Source organism: Myotis nattereri, assembly GCF_964212035.1.
Source record: "Myotis nattereri genome assembly, chromosome: 4".
Classification (NCBI taxonomy): domain Eukaryota; kingdom Metazoa; phylum Chordata; class Mammalia; order Chiroptera; family Vespertilionidae; genus Myotis; species Myotis nattereri.
The window spans coordinates 12,111,932-12,130,370 of NC_138079.1; the positions used below are offsets into that span (position 1 = coordinate 12,111,932).

The 18,439-nt window shown below is 39.7% G+C and overlaps 1 protein-coding gene across 1 annotated transcript in view; it reads right to left on the reverse strand.

The window, feature by feature from the left end:
* Window positions 1-18,439, reverse strand: part of SEMA5A (semaphorin 5A) — a gene marked incomplete at its 5' end in the record, with an annotated part of 244,625 nt that overhangs the window by 168,261 nt on the left and 57,925 nt on the right. The window contains one exon of the mRNA XM_081089965.1: window positions 17,974-18,019. Coding sequence (XP_080946091.1) covers window positions 17,974-18,019 — 46 coding nt within the window. The remainder of the gene's footprint in view (window positions 1-17,973; window positions 18,020-18,439) is intronic.

An 18,439-nucleotide genomic window follows, 5' to 3' on the forward strand; every position in this document is an offset into this window, starting at 1 on the left:
GGGGGAGCTAGATGTGCTGCACACTCAATGTTAATGAAACATTGATGGTGAGCACAACTGCTCAGAAGAAGAGGACAGCCATAATAATACATGGAAATCTCAGAAGCTTGCTGCAGAATGGAGCTTTGGAGAGCCTCTGCCCATTTGCCCTAATCCTGGTGAGATGGAGGCAAGTAAACTAAACCAGAGGCAGGAGAAGCAACCTGCCATGGATGGGGACAATTAAAATAATACCCACCGAGTTGATCTGGGGGAGAGTAGACACAGGTGGTAGGATCTGAGCAGAAGAAATGGCAAGGAGAAACACAGATGGAGGCTTGAATTCAGATGGAGATCAGGCAAACACTCAAATGTAGACAAATAGGAATGCCTAATTAATGCCCATCTTGTCCTGGGGACTTTCTCAGAGCTGACCTGGCATTTTCATCAGCTTCTTATATGGGTTGGGCACCTATTTAGGTGTGGGGAGGGAGAGCAGTGACGGGGTAGGCTAGGCAGGAGAGCCCACCAGCGGCCCAAGTCAACCTCAGCAGGGTGGAGCTCAGGGCCAACTCTGAGCATCCCTTTAGGTAGAGCCTTGGGCAGAGTTTTGTCATTTCTAAACACTTGCCATTTGAACAGGTTTGTGGGGAGGAGGCCATAATGTGTAGCACCTTTCTCTGTCCTCCTAACTGAAACTACAAAAAGCCAAAGAATATTTAGAAGAAAAACTTGGCAGTATTACTGTGAATTGCACAGACAGGAGCAACACTTCCCATTTCCTCTTTCCCTCATGGGACTGGACATGGATGTCCGCTGCAGCTGAAATACAACAGGATCCCTCTAGGGCAAGCATGCCAAACTCAAAGGCTAACACAAGCCAAATAAATGAGGCATGCAGCCCGAGGGCCACAAGTTTGACATGCTTGCTCTAGGGGCCCGAAGAAGAACCAGAAGTTCCCAATACTGTCACCTTAAGGCACTATTACAGTACTGAGTCAACATCCAAATATGACCAGAAAGAAACTGCAATCCCACCCCCTTCTCCCTCCAATGGCATTGCCAGGATCCAGGACCATGGAGCTCCTGGCGGGGTAGCAGGCCAGCCTGCAATGATCCCCTGTGTGGTCCCTCAGGGAGTCATGTTTCTGGTTATCACTGGGACTGGCATTAGGACAAAAAAGGTCTCTATCAACCTCCTCCTCCATCTAAGGTATGGGCACTCCAGAAAAGGGGCAACTGGGTGGATTCCAGCTCCTTCCTTGTACCACAGTCCATTGAAAATCCACTCTGTCCACCTCAGGAATGGGAAAGACAGAATTTATATTCCTCTCTGTGCCCTCTCCTTCCCTGTTCTCTTATCTCTCCGTCTTTCTGTCAGAAAGCATTTATCACCATCATAGTGTGAAACAGAGACAGAGTCCTGCTTCCCAACTGGGGGAGGTTGGTGCACCCCAATGGGCATTTGGCAAGACCTGGAGATGTTTTTGATGTCTCAACTGAAGGTTGCGGCGCTAATGGCATCTAGTGAGTTGAGGTCAGAGCTACTGACTCTGTCCTACCTCCCACAAAGCCAGGACAGCTACCAGAACAAAGAATGATCTGACCTGGCTGCCACTAGTGCTGAGGTTAAGGATCCCTGAGACAGAGAAAAAGCGAAGTAGTCATTTAAAAAAGCATGCAGCCGTAACACCAAGAAAAGCCTCGTGGCACTATGAACAGGTAGGACCTACTCAAAGTGAAAATGCATAAACTCAGGAAAGTTTTCTTCTATAGAGAACCTTGAACACTACCGCACTGTGTTGAACAGTGGCCTGCCAAAACATGTACCTCCTCAGAAGTGAACATGACCTTATTTGGAGAAAAGATCTTTTCAAATCCAACTGAGAATCTCAACGTGAGATCATCCTAGGTTATCTAGTCAGCCCTAAATCCACCGACAAGCGTCCTTAGAAAGGCAAGGGAGGTTTGAGACCCTCTGAGGCACAGGGGAGGCCAGAGGCAGGGATTGGAGTTAGGCACTGAACCACCGCACAATTTCCCGGAGACACCAGGAGCTGGAGAACGAGGAAAGGTCCCTCCCTAGAGCCGCTGGCTTCGCTGACACCTCAGTTTCAGACACTGGAATCCAGAATGTGAGAGAATAAAATTCTGTTGTTTTAAGCCACTAAATTTGTGGTTGTTAGAGCAGCCCTAGGAAACCACACATTACCCAAAGGATAATATGTTCAGACTTAACTTTTGTCCTTTTTAATGGAAAGGACTGCCTGGTTTAATGCGACTTCCAAATGAGCATTTTGAGATCTGTATTTATAAGCCAAGTATGCTTCTTATGATCTAAATGACTCCCTCAAGCAATGGTAACATTTATTTTAAATGGAAGAAAAACACCCTTGGTACATGCATCAGACTCAGCACTCCAAAGACAAAGCCTTCTCAAAGGGTAGACAAACTTTAGGCAGCAAAATCCCTAAGTATCAGGAGTCTCAAAGTGAGTGTACACTGGCATTCAGATGTGTTTTGAAAAGATTTAAATGTGAGCAGCAGACAGAAGTACAATCATTTTAACCAAGCCCTTAGGACTGTCTTTGTGAGAAGCGATAAAAATTCAACTCCAAATAGTGTAAGCCAAAAAGAAAAGTTTTAAAATATTTAGTAACTGGAAAAAAACATGAGGAAAAAGGCAGATTCAAGCACAGACTAGCCCAGGGATTCAAAGTATGCTATAAAAAGTCAAGAGTGTTGATTCTAACTATTATATAGCAAAAAGCTTTAAAACCAGATTTTAAAATTTGGGCCTTTTTTTTCTTCTTCTTCATGAATCTATTTAAATTGATTAGCTTTTGCTGAATAAAGCCTCTGTAGGGTCTTATTCTTGAGCAGATACCACATGGACCAAGATGGCTACAAGTAGCCTACAATTCACTTCCTCCTTTGGGTTCAAAATTGAAAAGAAAAAAGAGATGAGCCCTGTCTCTCTCAATGCATATTTCAAAGTCCTTAAAAGCTACTAAAGCAATACCCTTGGATGAGATACTCTAATTAGGCTTCCTGGGTCACTGGCCTGCCTGCAAAATCCAAGAAACAGATGTCATGTGTATTAGTTTCCTGAAGCTGCTGTAATAAAACTGCCATAAATTTGATGACTTAAATCAAGAGAATCATATTCTCTCACAGTTCTGGAAGCCAGCAGTCAGAAATCAACATCATTGGAACAAAATCAAGGTGTCAGCAAAGACACACTCGTTCCCGAGGCTCCAGGGGAGAGTCTTCCTTACTTCTTCCACTTGCTGGTGGCTGCTACATTCCTTGGCTTGTGGATGCATCACCTCAATCTTCAAGGTGAGTTTCCCTGATCCACTTTCACATGATTTTTTCCTCTGTCAAGTGTCAAAGCTCTCTCGGTCTCCATCTTGTGATGACATTTGTTATTGCATTTGGGGCCCACCCATATCATCAAAGATAACCTCCCATCTCAAGAGTCTTAATTTCACCATGGTGTCACCATATAAGGTGACATTCATAGGTTCCAGGAAGTTAGGACACAGGTATCATTTGGGGGGTGGGGGTTGCTAATTTCAACCAACTACACCGTGTCACTGGCATTTCTTCCAGAATCATGGAGAAATTAAGTTCTGGTAGTCCTAGAAAGAGAGTAAACAAGCAAGACAGTGACAAAGCCCCCTACAGGCTAAAGGAGAGCTGTGGATTCTCTAGGTACAGTGAAGTCAGTACACATTAGAAACGTCACATAAGCCAAACTGAATCTCATACCTCATGGTGGAACTCAGAAACTGATTGTGAGAAAAGAGAGCGTTTTATTTCATGCTCATTTTCATGGCCATCTCCACTCATGCTCAGGAACCTGACTCACCCATGGCTGTTTCTCAGAGCAGATATGCCATGATTGTCAAGGTGGATCCCAGATCAGGGGTGTCAACACCACATCCAGAAAAAGCCAATGTTTTAGAAATTCAGACAGAAGCTGATGCTCTAAATTTGAGAAGTCTGAAGTTCAAATGCTAGCCTAGCAGGGAACAGGGTCAATGGTGAAAAAGAAGATATGTATCCATTCTTTCAGCATTTCTTCCCTAACTCCTACTAGCCCCAAGTGAGAAGGAGAGAGAAGGACCCCCTCAATAAACTTTAATTATTATACAGCAAGAATTTTTGAAACCGGGTTCTAAAATTTGGTCCTTTTCATCCTTCATAAATCTACTTAAATTGATTAGCTTTGCTGATACTAAAAATAATGCAGACAATTTAGCAAATTATAATAAAGTATAAAAAGGAAAATCCACACCACCCATCCCATGGAGATGACCACTGGCAAATTTACTTACTTCAAACACTAGATTTAACTTAATTATAAAAAGAGATATTGAGGTCAAGTTGAAGGACTACTTGAAATTCATATTTCATCAGACATATAAAGCCTTAAAGGTTCCTAAAAGTTATCGCTAATTTTTTTTAAAAAAGTATTGAACATAAGGTCATTAATGTTGTTGTTTAATTTTTAACTACATGTTTCTTTATAAAACAAGGTTACATTTCCAGGTAGTAAAACTTAGATCAGCTATTCAAGAAGAATCAGAAGAAACAAACAGAAAATAATCCTTGACAATTACAAAGTTGATTAAATCTTTTACATAATATTTTGAAAAGGAACAAATGTTAAAATCTAAACTTGCTATTAGCATGACTCCCAGAAGGGAGAAGATGAGAATTAATCCAGCAAAATATCCCATTCATAAGAGACAAATCACTTGTTAGAGAGAAACATAAACATAATTTTATCATGAACTATAATAAAATTATACACATTAAAGGCTGTGGTCCTTATGTTCCACCCAACTTTGATGCTTTTGTTTTCTTGTACTTAAAATTATCCCAAGTTTGTTTTATATTTGGAGCACCATTTTGTTGTATGATTATTATTTATCTTTGTTTTCACATAGAATTTCTACTTCTGTTTTTGCTAATATTAATAGTTATATAATTAACCACTTTCTAGTTGTTAGCCTTGTGAATTGAAAAAAAAATCTACTTCCTTCTTAAAAGCATTATTATTTAAAACTCCCAATTTCTTTTTGCATAATCTTTGATGAACCATATATATATGGCTTCATATTTTTACTTCCATGAATTGTTTGTTTTTTCTTTTCCATAGCATCCTTCACATCTTTGTAAATACAATATCACCTTTATATTGTTTTTTAAATTATACATGTCCTTAATTTATAAAGAAATCTATAGGACTTAATACAGAAGGCTAGAGTAAGCCCTCTATGTATGGCATATATTTTGTTTGTTCAAAGACCTTTCAACTCTTTGACTGGTCAGTTTTGGCATTTATCTCTGAATGTCTAAACCAGTGGTTCTTAACCTTCTGGCCCTTTAAATACAGTTCCTCATGTTGTGACCCAACCATAAAATTATTTTCGTTGCTACTTCATAACTGTAATGTTGCTATTGTTATGAATCGTAATGTAAAAATCTGATATGCAGGATGGTCTTAGGCGACCCCTGTGAAAGGGTCTTTCGACCACCAAAGGGGTCGAGACTCACAGGTTGAGAACCGCTGGGACTCTAAACAATGTGGGGGTGGCTGGGAGGAGTGAAAGCAGGAACTGAGCTAAGTCCAGGCTGAGGTACAGTCTGGAGTTTAATGTACTCCTGTTCCATCTTTGTTTCTAGGACATGTCTTCCAGGACTTCAATCAGGAGCCTGGTGGGTATTTTGCTCCTCAGTCCTCTGTACTAGCTTAGCTCTTTAGCTGCATGTCCCTCGCATCATCAGTTTGGAAAACATCTTCAGGGAGAAGACTGCCCACATGTTTGAAGCCCATTTAATCTTTAATTTGTGACTAGACCTTTGTATGACTGCCAAATAGCTGCTTGTTTCTCTCTGAGCAGCAGCCATCACTGGAGGTTCAGCCTCTAGCTAAATCCAGAGCAGTTTCATCTTCTCTCCCATTTCATTTGTTCCTGTGGGCTTATGACATTTAAAATTTTCCTTCTGTCCTCAAAATGTGTCAGGAAAAAGCTGAGGTAATTGGGAGTGTGTGTGTTCAATCTTCCATTTTTTACAGAAAACCTACAGTATATTCTGAAATTTCATTGAATATTTAAAATTTATTTAATGTCATACTGTACTCCTTAACTTATTCCTCTTTCATCTGAAGTAATTAATTTTGGTTGTTATTTGGCTGTTAACACCATGTTTTGGATTGTATGTTTCTCCTATTCTTCTATATTCCCACATGTTCAAATAAAGGATGTTGTCTATCCTTAAAAAAAAAAAAAGTGTTCAAATCAGGGTATATATAAGATTCCATTTCTAGTACTCATGTTTTTCTTTTATATAGCATTGCCACTTAAATGCTATGGTTTTGATATATGTAGAATCTGTATATGAATTCTCTTCACCCTCTTAAACCAGAAACTAATGGCTATACTTTAAGACTACTTTTGATTTCATTGTTCCTTTATTTAAATGATTTAAATTTTTACAGCAAAAGACTGTGTGTGGTCTTTGGAATGCAATTATTAACACAACTTCATACCTAGTTACACTTATTTTCTTATTAAATAGACTACTTCTAATAGTAAACATCTGAGTGGGCAACTTGCCTGTGTACTTTCCAGAGAACATGAAAAAAATAATTGAGTATCCCCAAAATTTGAAAATGAAGACTTCAAGAATTTAACTGTTCAGTCAACCATACAAGATCATAGCGGAGATCACATCTTATTGTTTTCAAGAGGCTAGCTCCAAGGACAGTGGAACTAATGTAAACAAATTAAAGACTGTGACATAATGAAGAAAGAATAATATATAAACTCTAGGTTAGCTACAACAGAATAGCAAAAGGAGAGTTTGAGGGACATATATTAAACAAGGGAAGTACCCATCAGAGTGGTACCACAGTTGCTCTATCCAACTCCATCACAGTTACTGAATAAATTCAGGATGACAAATGGCTTATATGTTAAATAATCCTATTTAATAAAATCCCAGCGACCGAACGGCGGAATGACCAAATAACCGGTCGACCAGTCACTATGACACTTGTTGACCACCAGGAGGCAGATGCTCAATGTAGGAGCTGTCCCTGGTGGTCAGTGTACTCCCACAGTGGGAGTGCTGCTCGGCTGACCAGGATGAACAGTGCTCCCACAGCGGGCTGATCCCCACAGGCCACGCCCCCCCCCCACCAGTGCATGAATCCTGTGCACCGGGCCTCTAGTCATCAAATAAAGAGTTTCAGTTAATTCATTCAAAAGAATGGTAGGCCAATGTGACTCACATTTTTCATATGTATTTCTCCCTTGCCATTTATTTTCACTTGGTCCCTAGGTAATTGGGAGACTTAAGCTCCAGAATACATAATCTCACCAAACAAGAAATCCATTACTTATATTTGAAACAAAGGACTTTCCTGGTACATTGGTTTATCTATCTGTGTCAGCATTTTGAATGAGGCACACAAATAAAGAAAATGAAAACAGGGCAGAGAATTCTAAGCATGCCCATCATTCAACAGTTATGTCAGGTTCTGGGGCCACTTCTGAAATAGAAGGAGAAATGCATTTGAGATAAATGAAATGTACCCCTCCATTTATCTAGCAGCCTGTGATTGTCAGACAGTGTTTGCTATTGTCTTACAGAAATTTCCTGATTTGGTATCATGAAACCAAATGATACACATGACTGAGAAAAATATTCATGCATCTTCAATTTAGTTTTTGAGGCTACAAGTGAAGCATAAATTCAGATATGGATATGTAGAATTATTAAAAACTAAGTCATGTACAACACAACAGAATGCATTCAATAATCAAGCATGTATTGCTTTCTTTTCCAAACACAAAAAATAATATTTCACTTCTTCAGTGCTTGGGTTAGTCAGGATCTAGAACATCAGGACAAGCCTACGTAAAATACTAGTCATGCACATTATAAGAGTGCTCTCGTGCCCTCCCTAACTCTCCTTGCAGAGTGATGCACCTCCCTCCAGTTGCTGTCATTGCTGGTTGATACTGGCTCAAGGTTGTTCCCTTCTCTGGAGAATTGCTCTTGGCTGGTCAAGAGATTATGCCACCATACCCTCCAAATTTGAAAATCTTTAGCTAAAGACTGAGGACAAGGAATACTTGGGTATAAATCATCCCCCTTGCCTCAAAGGGAATCAAATGAGATTCTAGTCACACTCCAGAATACCCTTGGCATTAGGCAGGTGCTGGACTCCAGTTGAGAGCAAACCCTTGCTTCCATCCTTTCTCTGCTGTACCCACCACTCCACACTCACTGAGAATGTGCTCTCAACAAGACACAAACACAGGAATCCCCATTTCAGACTTACAGGAAACTTGACCTAAAACCCAGATATAAATTATATTATGAATTAACAATTCTATTCACCAAGAGTCAGTCATCAACCATCGGTCATGTGGTGGTCAATACAGATGAGTATAATAAAGTAGCATATTGGGTAGAGATTAGAGGCTTTCCTCTCAAGCCCAACATACCCAGGTCCAAAGCCTAGCTCTTCGACATATTGGCTCAGGGATCTTGGATAAATCAACTCCTCTTCTATAAAATATTGAAAATAATACCTATTCCTTAGTGCTGCTGAGAAAACAAAAATGAGATGATGCATGAGAATAGCTGAATACGGAGTAAGGGCACAGCAAATGCTGTCTGCTATTACTATTGTTGAGTCATCATTATTTTATGACAAATTAGGTCATTAAAGTTACATAAAATAAGCATAAAGCCAAGTTTCCAATTATAGGGTAAGTTTCCTTTAAAGAAGAAGAAATCCAGGAGCATTTAAGCAATGACAGAAGAAAGAGTAAGTGGAAGAATGGTGCACATTAAGATTTTAATGCTGAAAGGAACCTCAGGGATAATTCCTGAGTCTCCTCTCCAAAACGCACCATGGAGAAAATTGAGGTCCAAAGAGGTTAAGTGGTTTGTTCAAAGTATCCCCACTTTGTTATTTACAGAAATGTTAGAAGCATAAATAAATCTTTTTGTGTTTAGTAGGAAATTAGAATGGCTGGGATGGCTGGGTGTGGGAAACCTGCTGAGAGAACAGGGAACATCTAAGTGCATCCCTAGGGGGTAGTCTTGTTTCCCCCAGTGCTGTCTAGGACAAAATGCTCATGCTTTCCATTATCTAAATGGCAGAGTTTTACGCCTCTTCCTGGGTACACAGATGAACTACACTTCCCAGCCCGTTTCCCTTGGTTAAGGCCATGTGACTCAGTTATGGCCACTGGAATTTGGGCAGAAGGGAGGTGTGCCACTTCCTGGCATGGCCCATATAGATCTCCTTGGCATGATCCTCCACGGTTTCCTCCATGCTGCCCATAGAAGTGTGGGCTGAAGATGGTGAACTATAAAGAAGGTGAACTATAAAGAAGACCATCCTGGGCCGTTGGATGGCAGCAGGGAAAACAGCCTGACCCTGTGCAGGAGATTGTCACACAAATGAGGAATAAGGTTTCTGCATGTATGTTTAGCCACTGACAGTGCAATGCTCTGTTAACAGCAGTTAACACAATTTGACAAATACTCTCTGAAATTAATAAAACCTTAGTCTATATAAAATGTGCCTGAGTAACTTTAAATCCTCCAGGAAGTTATGAGAAAAAGAAGGGGAATGTGATTGAACAAATGGGTAGATAAAACAGTTCTTGACAGGGAATTTTCACCAAATGTAAGAGACACGAATCTGGGGACAAATGATTACATTATCTTAGTTCCCAACCTATGGGTTACAGTTTAGTAGAGGTCCATTAAATTATTGCACAAGGAGTCAAAATGAGCACATCGACACAACACTGTCTAAAAGAGCAAAAACAAAGAATAACACTGCATTATACTGAGTTCACTCGTCCATTCAGGAAACACTCATTGAAAACTTACAGTGTACTAGGTACCATAACAGGTGACAAACTTTTCCTTAAAGGGTCAAACAGTAGCTATTTTAGGCTGTGTGGGTCAGACAGGCTCTGTTACAACTGGTCAGCCCCACTAATGTAGCAGCCACAGACAACATAGAAAGGAATGGATATGCCTATGTTCCAATAAACTTTATTAACTATGATCGCCAGTGGGTGATATGCAAAGAAAAGAGTGGCTGTATTCCAGTAAAAATTTAACTGAGATGCAGGCTTTCATTTTCAGACCCCTAAAAGGTTTTAATAAAGATTATCTCGAAGATTCCTTCTACTTCTACAACACTATAATTTTAAGAATATATTTAATAAAGAAAGAAATTAAATAAAATTTAGAATCGTGATTTTTGAGGACTACAGGGGAGACAAATCTCCTCTTGTTCAATATGAATATAAAGCTTGATTTTAAAAATGAATTAACGTGATTATCTCATTTGAATAGTTATTCTAAATTATTAATTAATACATCATTCTTGAAACTATACAGATGAATTGCAACAGAGGGGAGTTATTTCATATTGTTCTGACCTATTAGAGAGAGTATTGGTATTATAAATTGATTCAATTTATTTGAAATTCAATTTCATATTAATAAAAGGAATCAATTTAAACCCAAGGCTCCCAGTGGCTTCTTTAGAAATGGCCACTAAGGATTCATACATGTGTTTGGTTAAATATATGAAGAAATCTAAAGAGGAAAATTCCTTAAGCCCAAAACGAATCTTATACATTTAGTCAAGTAACAGTAACACCACCAACTGGAAGAGTGGCTTCTTCAAAACATGTGGAAGCTGAGGTTACAATCGCCTTACCCGGGGTGTTTGAACCTTGACACCACTCATATTCAGAGCCAGGACATTCCTAGTTGAACATGAAGGGGCTTCCCTGGGCATGACAGGGTTTTTGGCAGTGTCCTCCTCCCCCAGTTTTCTATCCACCAGTGGTAGCCAGTGGTAGCCTCCCCTACCTGGGGTGACAACCAGATGTTTCCAGTGGGTTAAACAGCTCCTAGTTGAGCAACCCTGGTTTAGAAATTGAAACTCAATTCCCCAAGCTCAAATATACAGGAAACAAAGTTAACACCTATGTCAACTTTCCAGAGACTTCTCTACCGATATTGACCAGGTAGAGAGAGATTTAACAGTTTTCAATTTAGAAGCCACAGAGAGGCAGGTGGCAAATGGAAACACAGATTTCAATTTTTCTGCTTACTCCTGCAGTTGTAAGTGAGAAGCAGGCTGTGAATTTCTTTTCTCTCGGTAACAAAACAATATAGAAATGTATTTTGAGCTATTTCCCTGAAGAACGTTAGGAGGAGAGCGAGGTTAAACGAGCTGCAGCCCCTCTGCACTCTCAGGAGGCTGTTCAGGGAGCGTGTACGTGGGGCCAGCCAGGGTACAATCCCAGATGGGCAAATGGGAATCAGTCTGGAGACCAGCTGCATTTTCATATTTTTCGAAAAGCTTTGTTCTTTCAAAATAACGACTGTGATCAAGGCAAGAAGAAAAGTGATACTGAAGAGTTGAATCTGTTATTATGACGAGGAGAGACACATAACGGTAAACCACCACGTCTTCCATCAGGATGCCTGAAAATGATTGGTTTCCAAGATGCAGTGGCTCCATTTCAGCACGTGGCAAGCTGCGAGGGAATTTCCCTCATAAATGATATCACATTAATATTTGATTCCCTCCTAGTGGTTGATGAAAACCAGGTTTTATTTATTGAAATTAAAAGTGACTCAGTCTTTCACTTTAATACCTTAGGCTGTTGATAAAACAAAAAGCATAGTACATATTCCAAATACAGCCATTGTTACCTCGTGCTTTATTTATTTGTGAATATTTCTGTGGTGAAACCAAGAGATCTAACTCAAAAAGATACTGTTAACTTAGGGTAGTAGATTAATCGTGTCCTAACCCAATCCTTGCTCAAATCTTTACTGCTTTAGAAACTCCACTGTTGATATCTCACCTTACAAGGGAGGCAAATGCAACAAGACTACTTTTTCTTTCTTCTTTATATACTTTTATTTATTTTTCCAGCACCATTTATTCCCGATACCCTGTCCCAAGACTTCCGACTTGGGTTCTGTGGACTCCAGTTCCAGACTGTTGACAACATCAGGCTTGCAGCGAGCTTTCCCATTCTGCAGCCACCCCACAAAAGCCCGTTTTCTCATCAGTGGATTTCAGCACAATTCCCCAGGCTGAGCCACAGGCATGACCATCTTTGGAAATGTGCTCCAACTCCTACTATCACACCATCAGCTCACTTCCCAACCTCCTCTCACCACTCTGGCAGAAATGAGAGCTGAAACCCCCTCTTCTGCTCTCACTAAACAACAGATTTGGGGATCACCAAATAGTCATGTAGGGACCACCTTGACCTGAGGAAGTGGAGAGAGAAAAGAAGCACTAAAGGGTATTCCACGTGCTCCTGCTGTGCCCCAGCCCGTGCTGGCTCTCTACATAAAGCAGCACGCTGAGCTTGGGACACGGACAGCGAGGAGGGGCTCTACAATTCTGTGAAAATCACTGCAGCTTTGAAAAAAGAAACTATTCAACATCTGCTTTCCCGGCACTAATCCTAAAACAATGTCAAGATGGGAGAAGACATTACAGAAGAGGGACAGTGTAGAACAGTATTGAGCAGACAGGGATGTACAAAAGAAGTGAATCAGAGTCAGAACTGCCTAGATTGTTCTAGAACTGTCCTGTGGGGTGAGAATGTGCACAGCTGTGCTTTAGGGTGCCTATTTCAGCATGTATTTCTCATTGCTCTACTATCTGGGCTGCACAACCTCTTTCTCTTCATTTTATGGACAAAAATATGCAATTTACCCACACTCCGCTAATGGTAAGTTAAAAAAGATAAAGAAAGAGTGAACATGTTGCTAAATATCAAGGGATGAAAACTTTCACAGACATTTGTCTTGAGTCTACCACCTAACCTAACCTAATGGCCTGCTCGACTCTAATACTGAGGAGACAGAGAAGCACAATGCCCCTCACAGCACACATTGTGAACATCAATGAGAGGCAGTAGGTTCGAGTCAGAAGTAAGGGCTCAGCCCCTATAAAAGGCATCCAAGGGCCATCAGCCCAAAGAGAGTCGGGATGGGTTACAAAGAGGAGAACGGGTAACGTGAGACTCAGTCTGGGCCATCTTTTTCTAGATTGAGAAGAGGGAAGGGTGAACATGTTTCCAGGAGAGAGGACAGCAAGAGCACATTCTTAAAGCTGGGAAATAACCTGCAGTTTGGGAAGTTATAAGCAGCAGAGAGACAAGGTGAAACTGTCCAACGGTGGTGCAGGTGACAGGGACAGGCAAGAACACTGCAATGCTGGGTGGAGAGGGACAAGATCAAACAAAGCTTGTCTGGGGTATCACTGATTCTCAGTTCTGACGCTCTCCAATTTTGCCCATTGCTTGTTCTCCCTGGACTCAGTTTCCTCATTTTCCCATGTTTAAAGAAAAAGTTCTATTTTTGGAGAGCGAGGGAAGGATACAATTATTAGCCTGAGATATCCAAATCAATCCAGATGCTCCCAGGCAGAAAATAACATTTTTAAAACACAACCAAAGGCATCGAAGTCATAAATGTGTCTGTTACTCATGATCTAGAATTCCACTGTACAACTGGGTTACACTTAACCACACTGAGCCTTCAAATGCTGGCTAGTTCGAATAGGAATATGCTCTGAGAGCAACACACACCAGAGTTCGAAGACTTAATACAAAAAGAAAAAGGGAATATAATATCTCAATTTCTTCTAATGTTATGGGTGCATGTTGAAATGATGGTTTTGATATAATGACTTCAGTAAAATATGTTATTAAAAATAATTTCCCCTGCATACTTGTACATTCAATGTGACCACCACCAGATATCTTAAATTAGCAATGAGACTCACATGAGGTTCCTACTGAACAGAGCTCTTTCTAATACCAGTTCAGTCCTTTCTTCATCGGTGTGCCTACTCTTTCTTGTCAGCCTTGAAAACAGTCATGTAAACTAAACTGAAATATTCATAGATATCAACAAGACAACTTTATTGGAGACATGTAAGAAAAAAACAGTCTGATGGGAAGAACTGCCAGCTTTATCTCTCTCCACAGTGAGTAGACAGGAGGCTACCAAGAAGCATACACAACCAAAAATGTGAAAGGAGAGTTGTGCGGTTTGCACCAATATTACTAGGACTGCGTGATGTCTGGCACCTGTTATTAGGGCTGGGTTATCAAGGCAACCGTTCAGAAAGCCCCTGTCCTCTTGCTTGGCTCTATGTCATAGACTCTCATCTCTGACTGGGTGGTGATGCTGATGGATTTTCCATACTTCAAGAACAGTTTAGTTCCACCAGCAACCTAGACCTGACTCCCACCACAGGCAGTCATGACAACAAGAAGCAAGAAATGAAAAAGCAGTTTCCCTTTCTCCACAATTACATCATATATGGGCTAATGGCAAGTGCATCTTCCAATTTTTTGCATCTATTTTGAAATAACATCAAGAAAAACTGCAAGAAAAGGGCAAAGGACTCTTATAAACTACTCACCCAGACTTTTAGATTTCACCTATTAACTTTTCTTATTTTCATTCATAGTTTACATTCAATATTATTTTGAATCAATACCCCTATTATCTTTTAATCACATTTGCTTTATCACTCTTTCTGCCAATTGTGTATTATATATAATATTACATACACACATTATAATTATTAAAATCATTACAGGAAAAGTTGCAGAAATAATACTTTTTACCCTCTACTTATCTTAGTAGGTTTTTTCAAAGAATAAGCACATTCTCCTATATAATAATCACATTACAGATATCAAAATCAATAATATTAATACCTTTTTACTATCCTATCTAAAGACCTTAACATTTTGGCAGTTGTCCCAGTAGTATTCTTTATAGCACAAATATTCTTTAATTTTGTTTTATTGCTTAAGGTATTACAAAGAGTATTACATATATCTCCTTTTTTTTCCCCCCTTGACCTTCCCCCAGCCTCCCCTACCTCCCAGTGTCTTGTGTCCATTGGTTATGCTTATATGCATGCATACATGTCCTTCGGTTGATCTCTTAAACCCTCCCTCCCGCCACCCCAACCCTCCCCGGCCTTCCCGCTGTAGTTTGACAGTCTATTCGATGCTGCTCTGTCTCTGTATCTATTTTTGTTCATCAGTTTATAATGGTCTTTATTATCCATAAATGAGTGAGATCATGTGGTATTTTTCTTTCATTGACTGGCTTATTTCACTTAGCATAATGCTCTCCAGTTCCATCCATGCTGTTGCAAATGGTAAGAATTCCTTCTTTTTTACAGCAGCATAGTATTCCATTGTGTAGATGTACCACAATTTAGGATATATGCATCCCCATGTTCATAGCAGCACAATTTACCATAACTAAGATTTGGAAACAGCCTAAGTGCCCATCAGCAGATGAGTGGATTATAAATATTCTTTTTTTCTGTTACAAGATGCAATTTGGTTCTTCAAGTGTTTCATTTGATTATCAGGTCAATTTTTTCTTTTTTTCTTTTTTTGATGGAATAAGTCTTCTTTTCAAGCCTTTCATGACTTGGTGACTTTTAAAAGTGGAAGCAAGCATTTTGTAGACTGCCCCCTCAGTTTTGGTTTGTGTAATGGTTCCTCATAGTGAAATTGGTTAAAATTTTTGGCTATAATATTATGGAAATCTTGCTGTGTCCTTCTCAGTGCACTGAATCAGGTGGTTTATACCAGCTCTTTGTCCCATAATAGTGAAGATACCTTCAACTAAGTGGTTAAAGTGAGATTGACCAGGTTTTTTTTACTATCAAGTCACAAGTTTTCCTCTTATAATAAATAAGTATTTTATAGGTGAATACTTTGAGAATATATAGATATCTTGGTCATCATCAAACTCTTACCCATAAACTTCAGCATTCATTTTGGCAGTTTACAGTAAGGAAGGGCAGCCCCTTCTGTCTCAATTGGTAATTCGTTCACTTATTTTTTATATTAGTTATTATTCATGGATTCTTAATTTATTCTGATACCATCATTATTAATTTCAGCAATCAACTTGCCCCAGAGCTCCTCCATGTATCCTGTTTAAGCTGGTCCCTAGTTCCCTTTGACATGCCCTCCTCATTCTCTGAATGCATCCTTAATTTCTGGAGCAAAATACCTTCCAGGCTTAACTGAGACTTTCATTACCTGGGCCCTAGAACCAGCTACTTTGATAAAAAATCTTGGTTTATTTCAGTGGAGAATGAGATTAGGAAATCGAGTCCTGTGTATTCAGTGTGTTCATTGCTTCTTTCTAGGCCCTCTAAACCAAGAGAACTAGGAAATTAGGAAATCCATGAATATACTTGTACACACATATATCTGCACATCCTACTTTTTAAAAAATATATTTTTATTTCAGAGAGGAAGGGAGAGGGACAGAGAGATAGAAACATCAATGATGAGAGAATCATTGATCGGCTGCCTCCTGCACACCCCATACTAGGGATCAAGCCTACAAACCAAGCACATGCCCTGCCTGGGAATTGAACTGTGACTTCAAGTTTCATAGGTTGATGCTCAGTCACTGAACCACAATGGCCAGGCTGCACATCCTACTTAAACACACAGTATGCCAGATAATATACTATACCATGAGAATCACAATGAGCATAATATGCAGTTCCAATCTACTAAAAAGTCTACATTTTTTTTTACAAAAGATTATTTAAAAATCAGAACTTTAAAACAGTATTTTGGTTAAATTGCTGACCATTCTGAGTCATTATTCATACGTTATACTTTTACCAACCAATGCACTCTTTTAAAGACTTTAGTTATATAAAAAATTGCAGTGAAAAGACAATTCATTGCCCAGTGCAATGAAACAATTAGGATAATAATGTATTGTTTATTATTGTTCCATTTAAAAAACACAAGCAATTAACATTTGTTCAAAAAGCACTGTGCCTTATCTCTTGTGCATGCTTTACTTCATTTAACCTTGGCAGTGACAGTATGGGGGAGGGAGTGTTTTGTGGCCATTTCACAGATGAGGAAACCCACCAGTGCTGGGAGTCATGGAGCTAGCAAGTCTACCACCTTCAAAGCCCTTGCGTTTTACCAATATCAGCTTTGCTTGTGGGACTGGCTTATTTCACCACTGGTAATGAAAGTTTCCTGCATGTCCATTAATACCAGCATCACAAAGAAAAGAAAATGATATAAACTTCTTTCCAATAACTTCATAGAATTCCAGCACATGAGAGTGGCATTAAAACTGCTTGAGGAACCGTTTCCAAATTACACAGCCCCAGAATTCTGGCATGTCCAAGGGGAGTTCTAGAACCTTGTTGAAGGAGACACTGTGCCCTAACCTTCTCCCCTCCAAGGAGACCCTGGTCATCAGACGTTTAAAAGCCAGGAGGGGAACTGGGCCTTGGTGGTTCAGCTCCGACAATAAAATAAATACTCCATTCAACATAAGAGTCACATGCTCCTTCTTTAAACCCTGAACACAGATGTAGGTAAATTGTCATTTTATGTAGCATCACTTATTTTAATGCTTTGCTATAGGTAGTTTTCCACACATATGTTCATAGTTATTTCATTAGAAAGAGGAAACAATGATTTTTTTGAGGGTTGATTTTTATGAGAATGTGATGGCTGAAAGCATCAACTAAATAATCAATGATTATTCCAACTGGGGCAGAACAGGACACCCCCAGACACTGAGGAAGTGTCCTTTAAATTATCTATCATTTGAAGAAGAGAAGTCAGATGGTGCCCTTGAAAGGAAGAGGAACTCACAATGGGAGAAAGGGGCCAACTGTGAATCAAAGCAGGTGGTGACTCATATCAAGCAGGGCAGCCAAGAACCCTGTGGCCTGACCTTCGGATGCAATGCATCCCCGCACGGCCCTGATTAATACCTTTACACACATCTGTCTTTACACCCTCGGACAGTGAGCTAATTGGGATGGAAAAGGAAAGCTTGAGGAAAATAAATTGCACCTACCTGGATCAGAGACAAATCGTCAAGCTGTAACCTGAAGAGGTAGTTTCTGCAAAAGGTAAAAAGAGAGTTTTATTTTTCATAAGTCCAAAAAAAAAAATAACAGTTCATAAAAATCATAAGAACAAAGAAATAAAGAAAAAACCACCTTCATGAATTTTGGTTTTCAAAGCATCCTCCTGCTAAGAATGCATGTAGCACAGTTTTCCTTGGACCTCAGAGTTTAAAATGGAATTCAGTAATGCGACAAACACACATTTAAGATAGGTGAGAAAGTTAAGGTACAAGGTGTGTGTGTGCGTGTAGGAGACTCAGCTAAGTCTACATTACTATTGGCTCTCTTGATCTATGTGAAATGGACAAAAGGACATGGGCCTTGGATTCTGAAACTGAAGATGATAGAAAACCATTCCTCAGGAGTCTTCATTCTTATAGGTCGCCTACATTCACTGGGTTTTATCATGAAAAT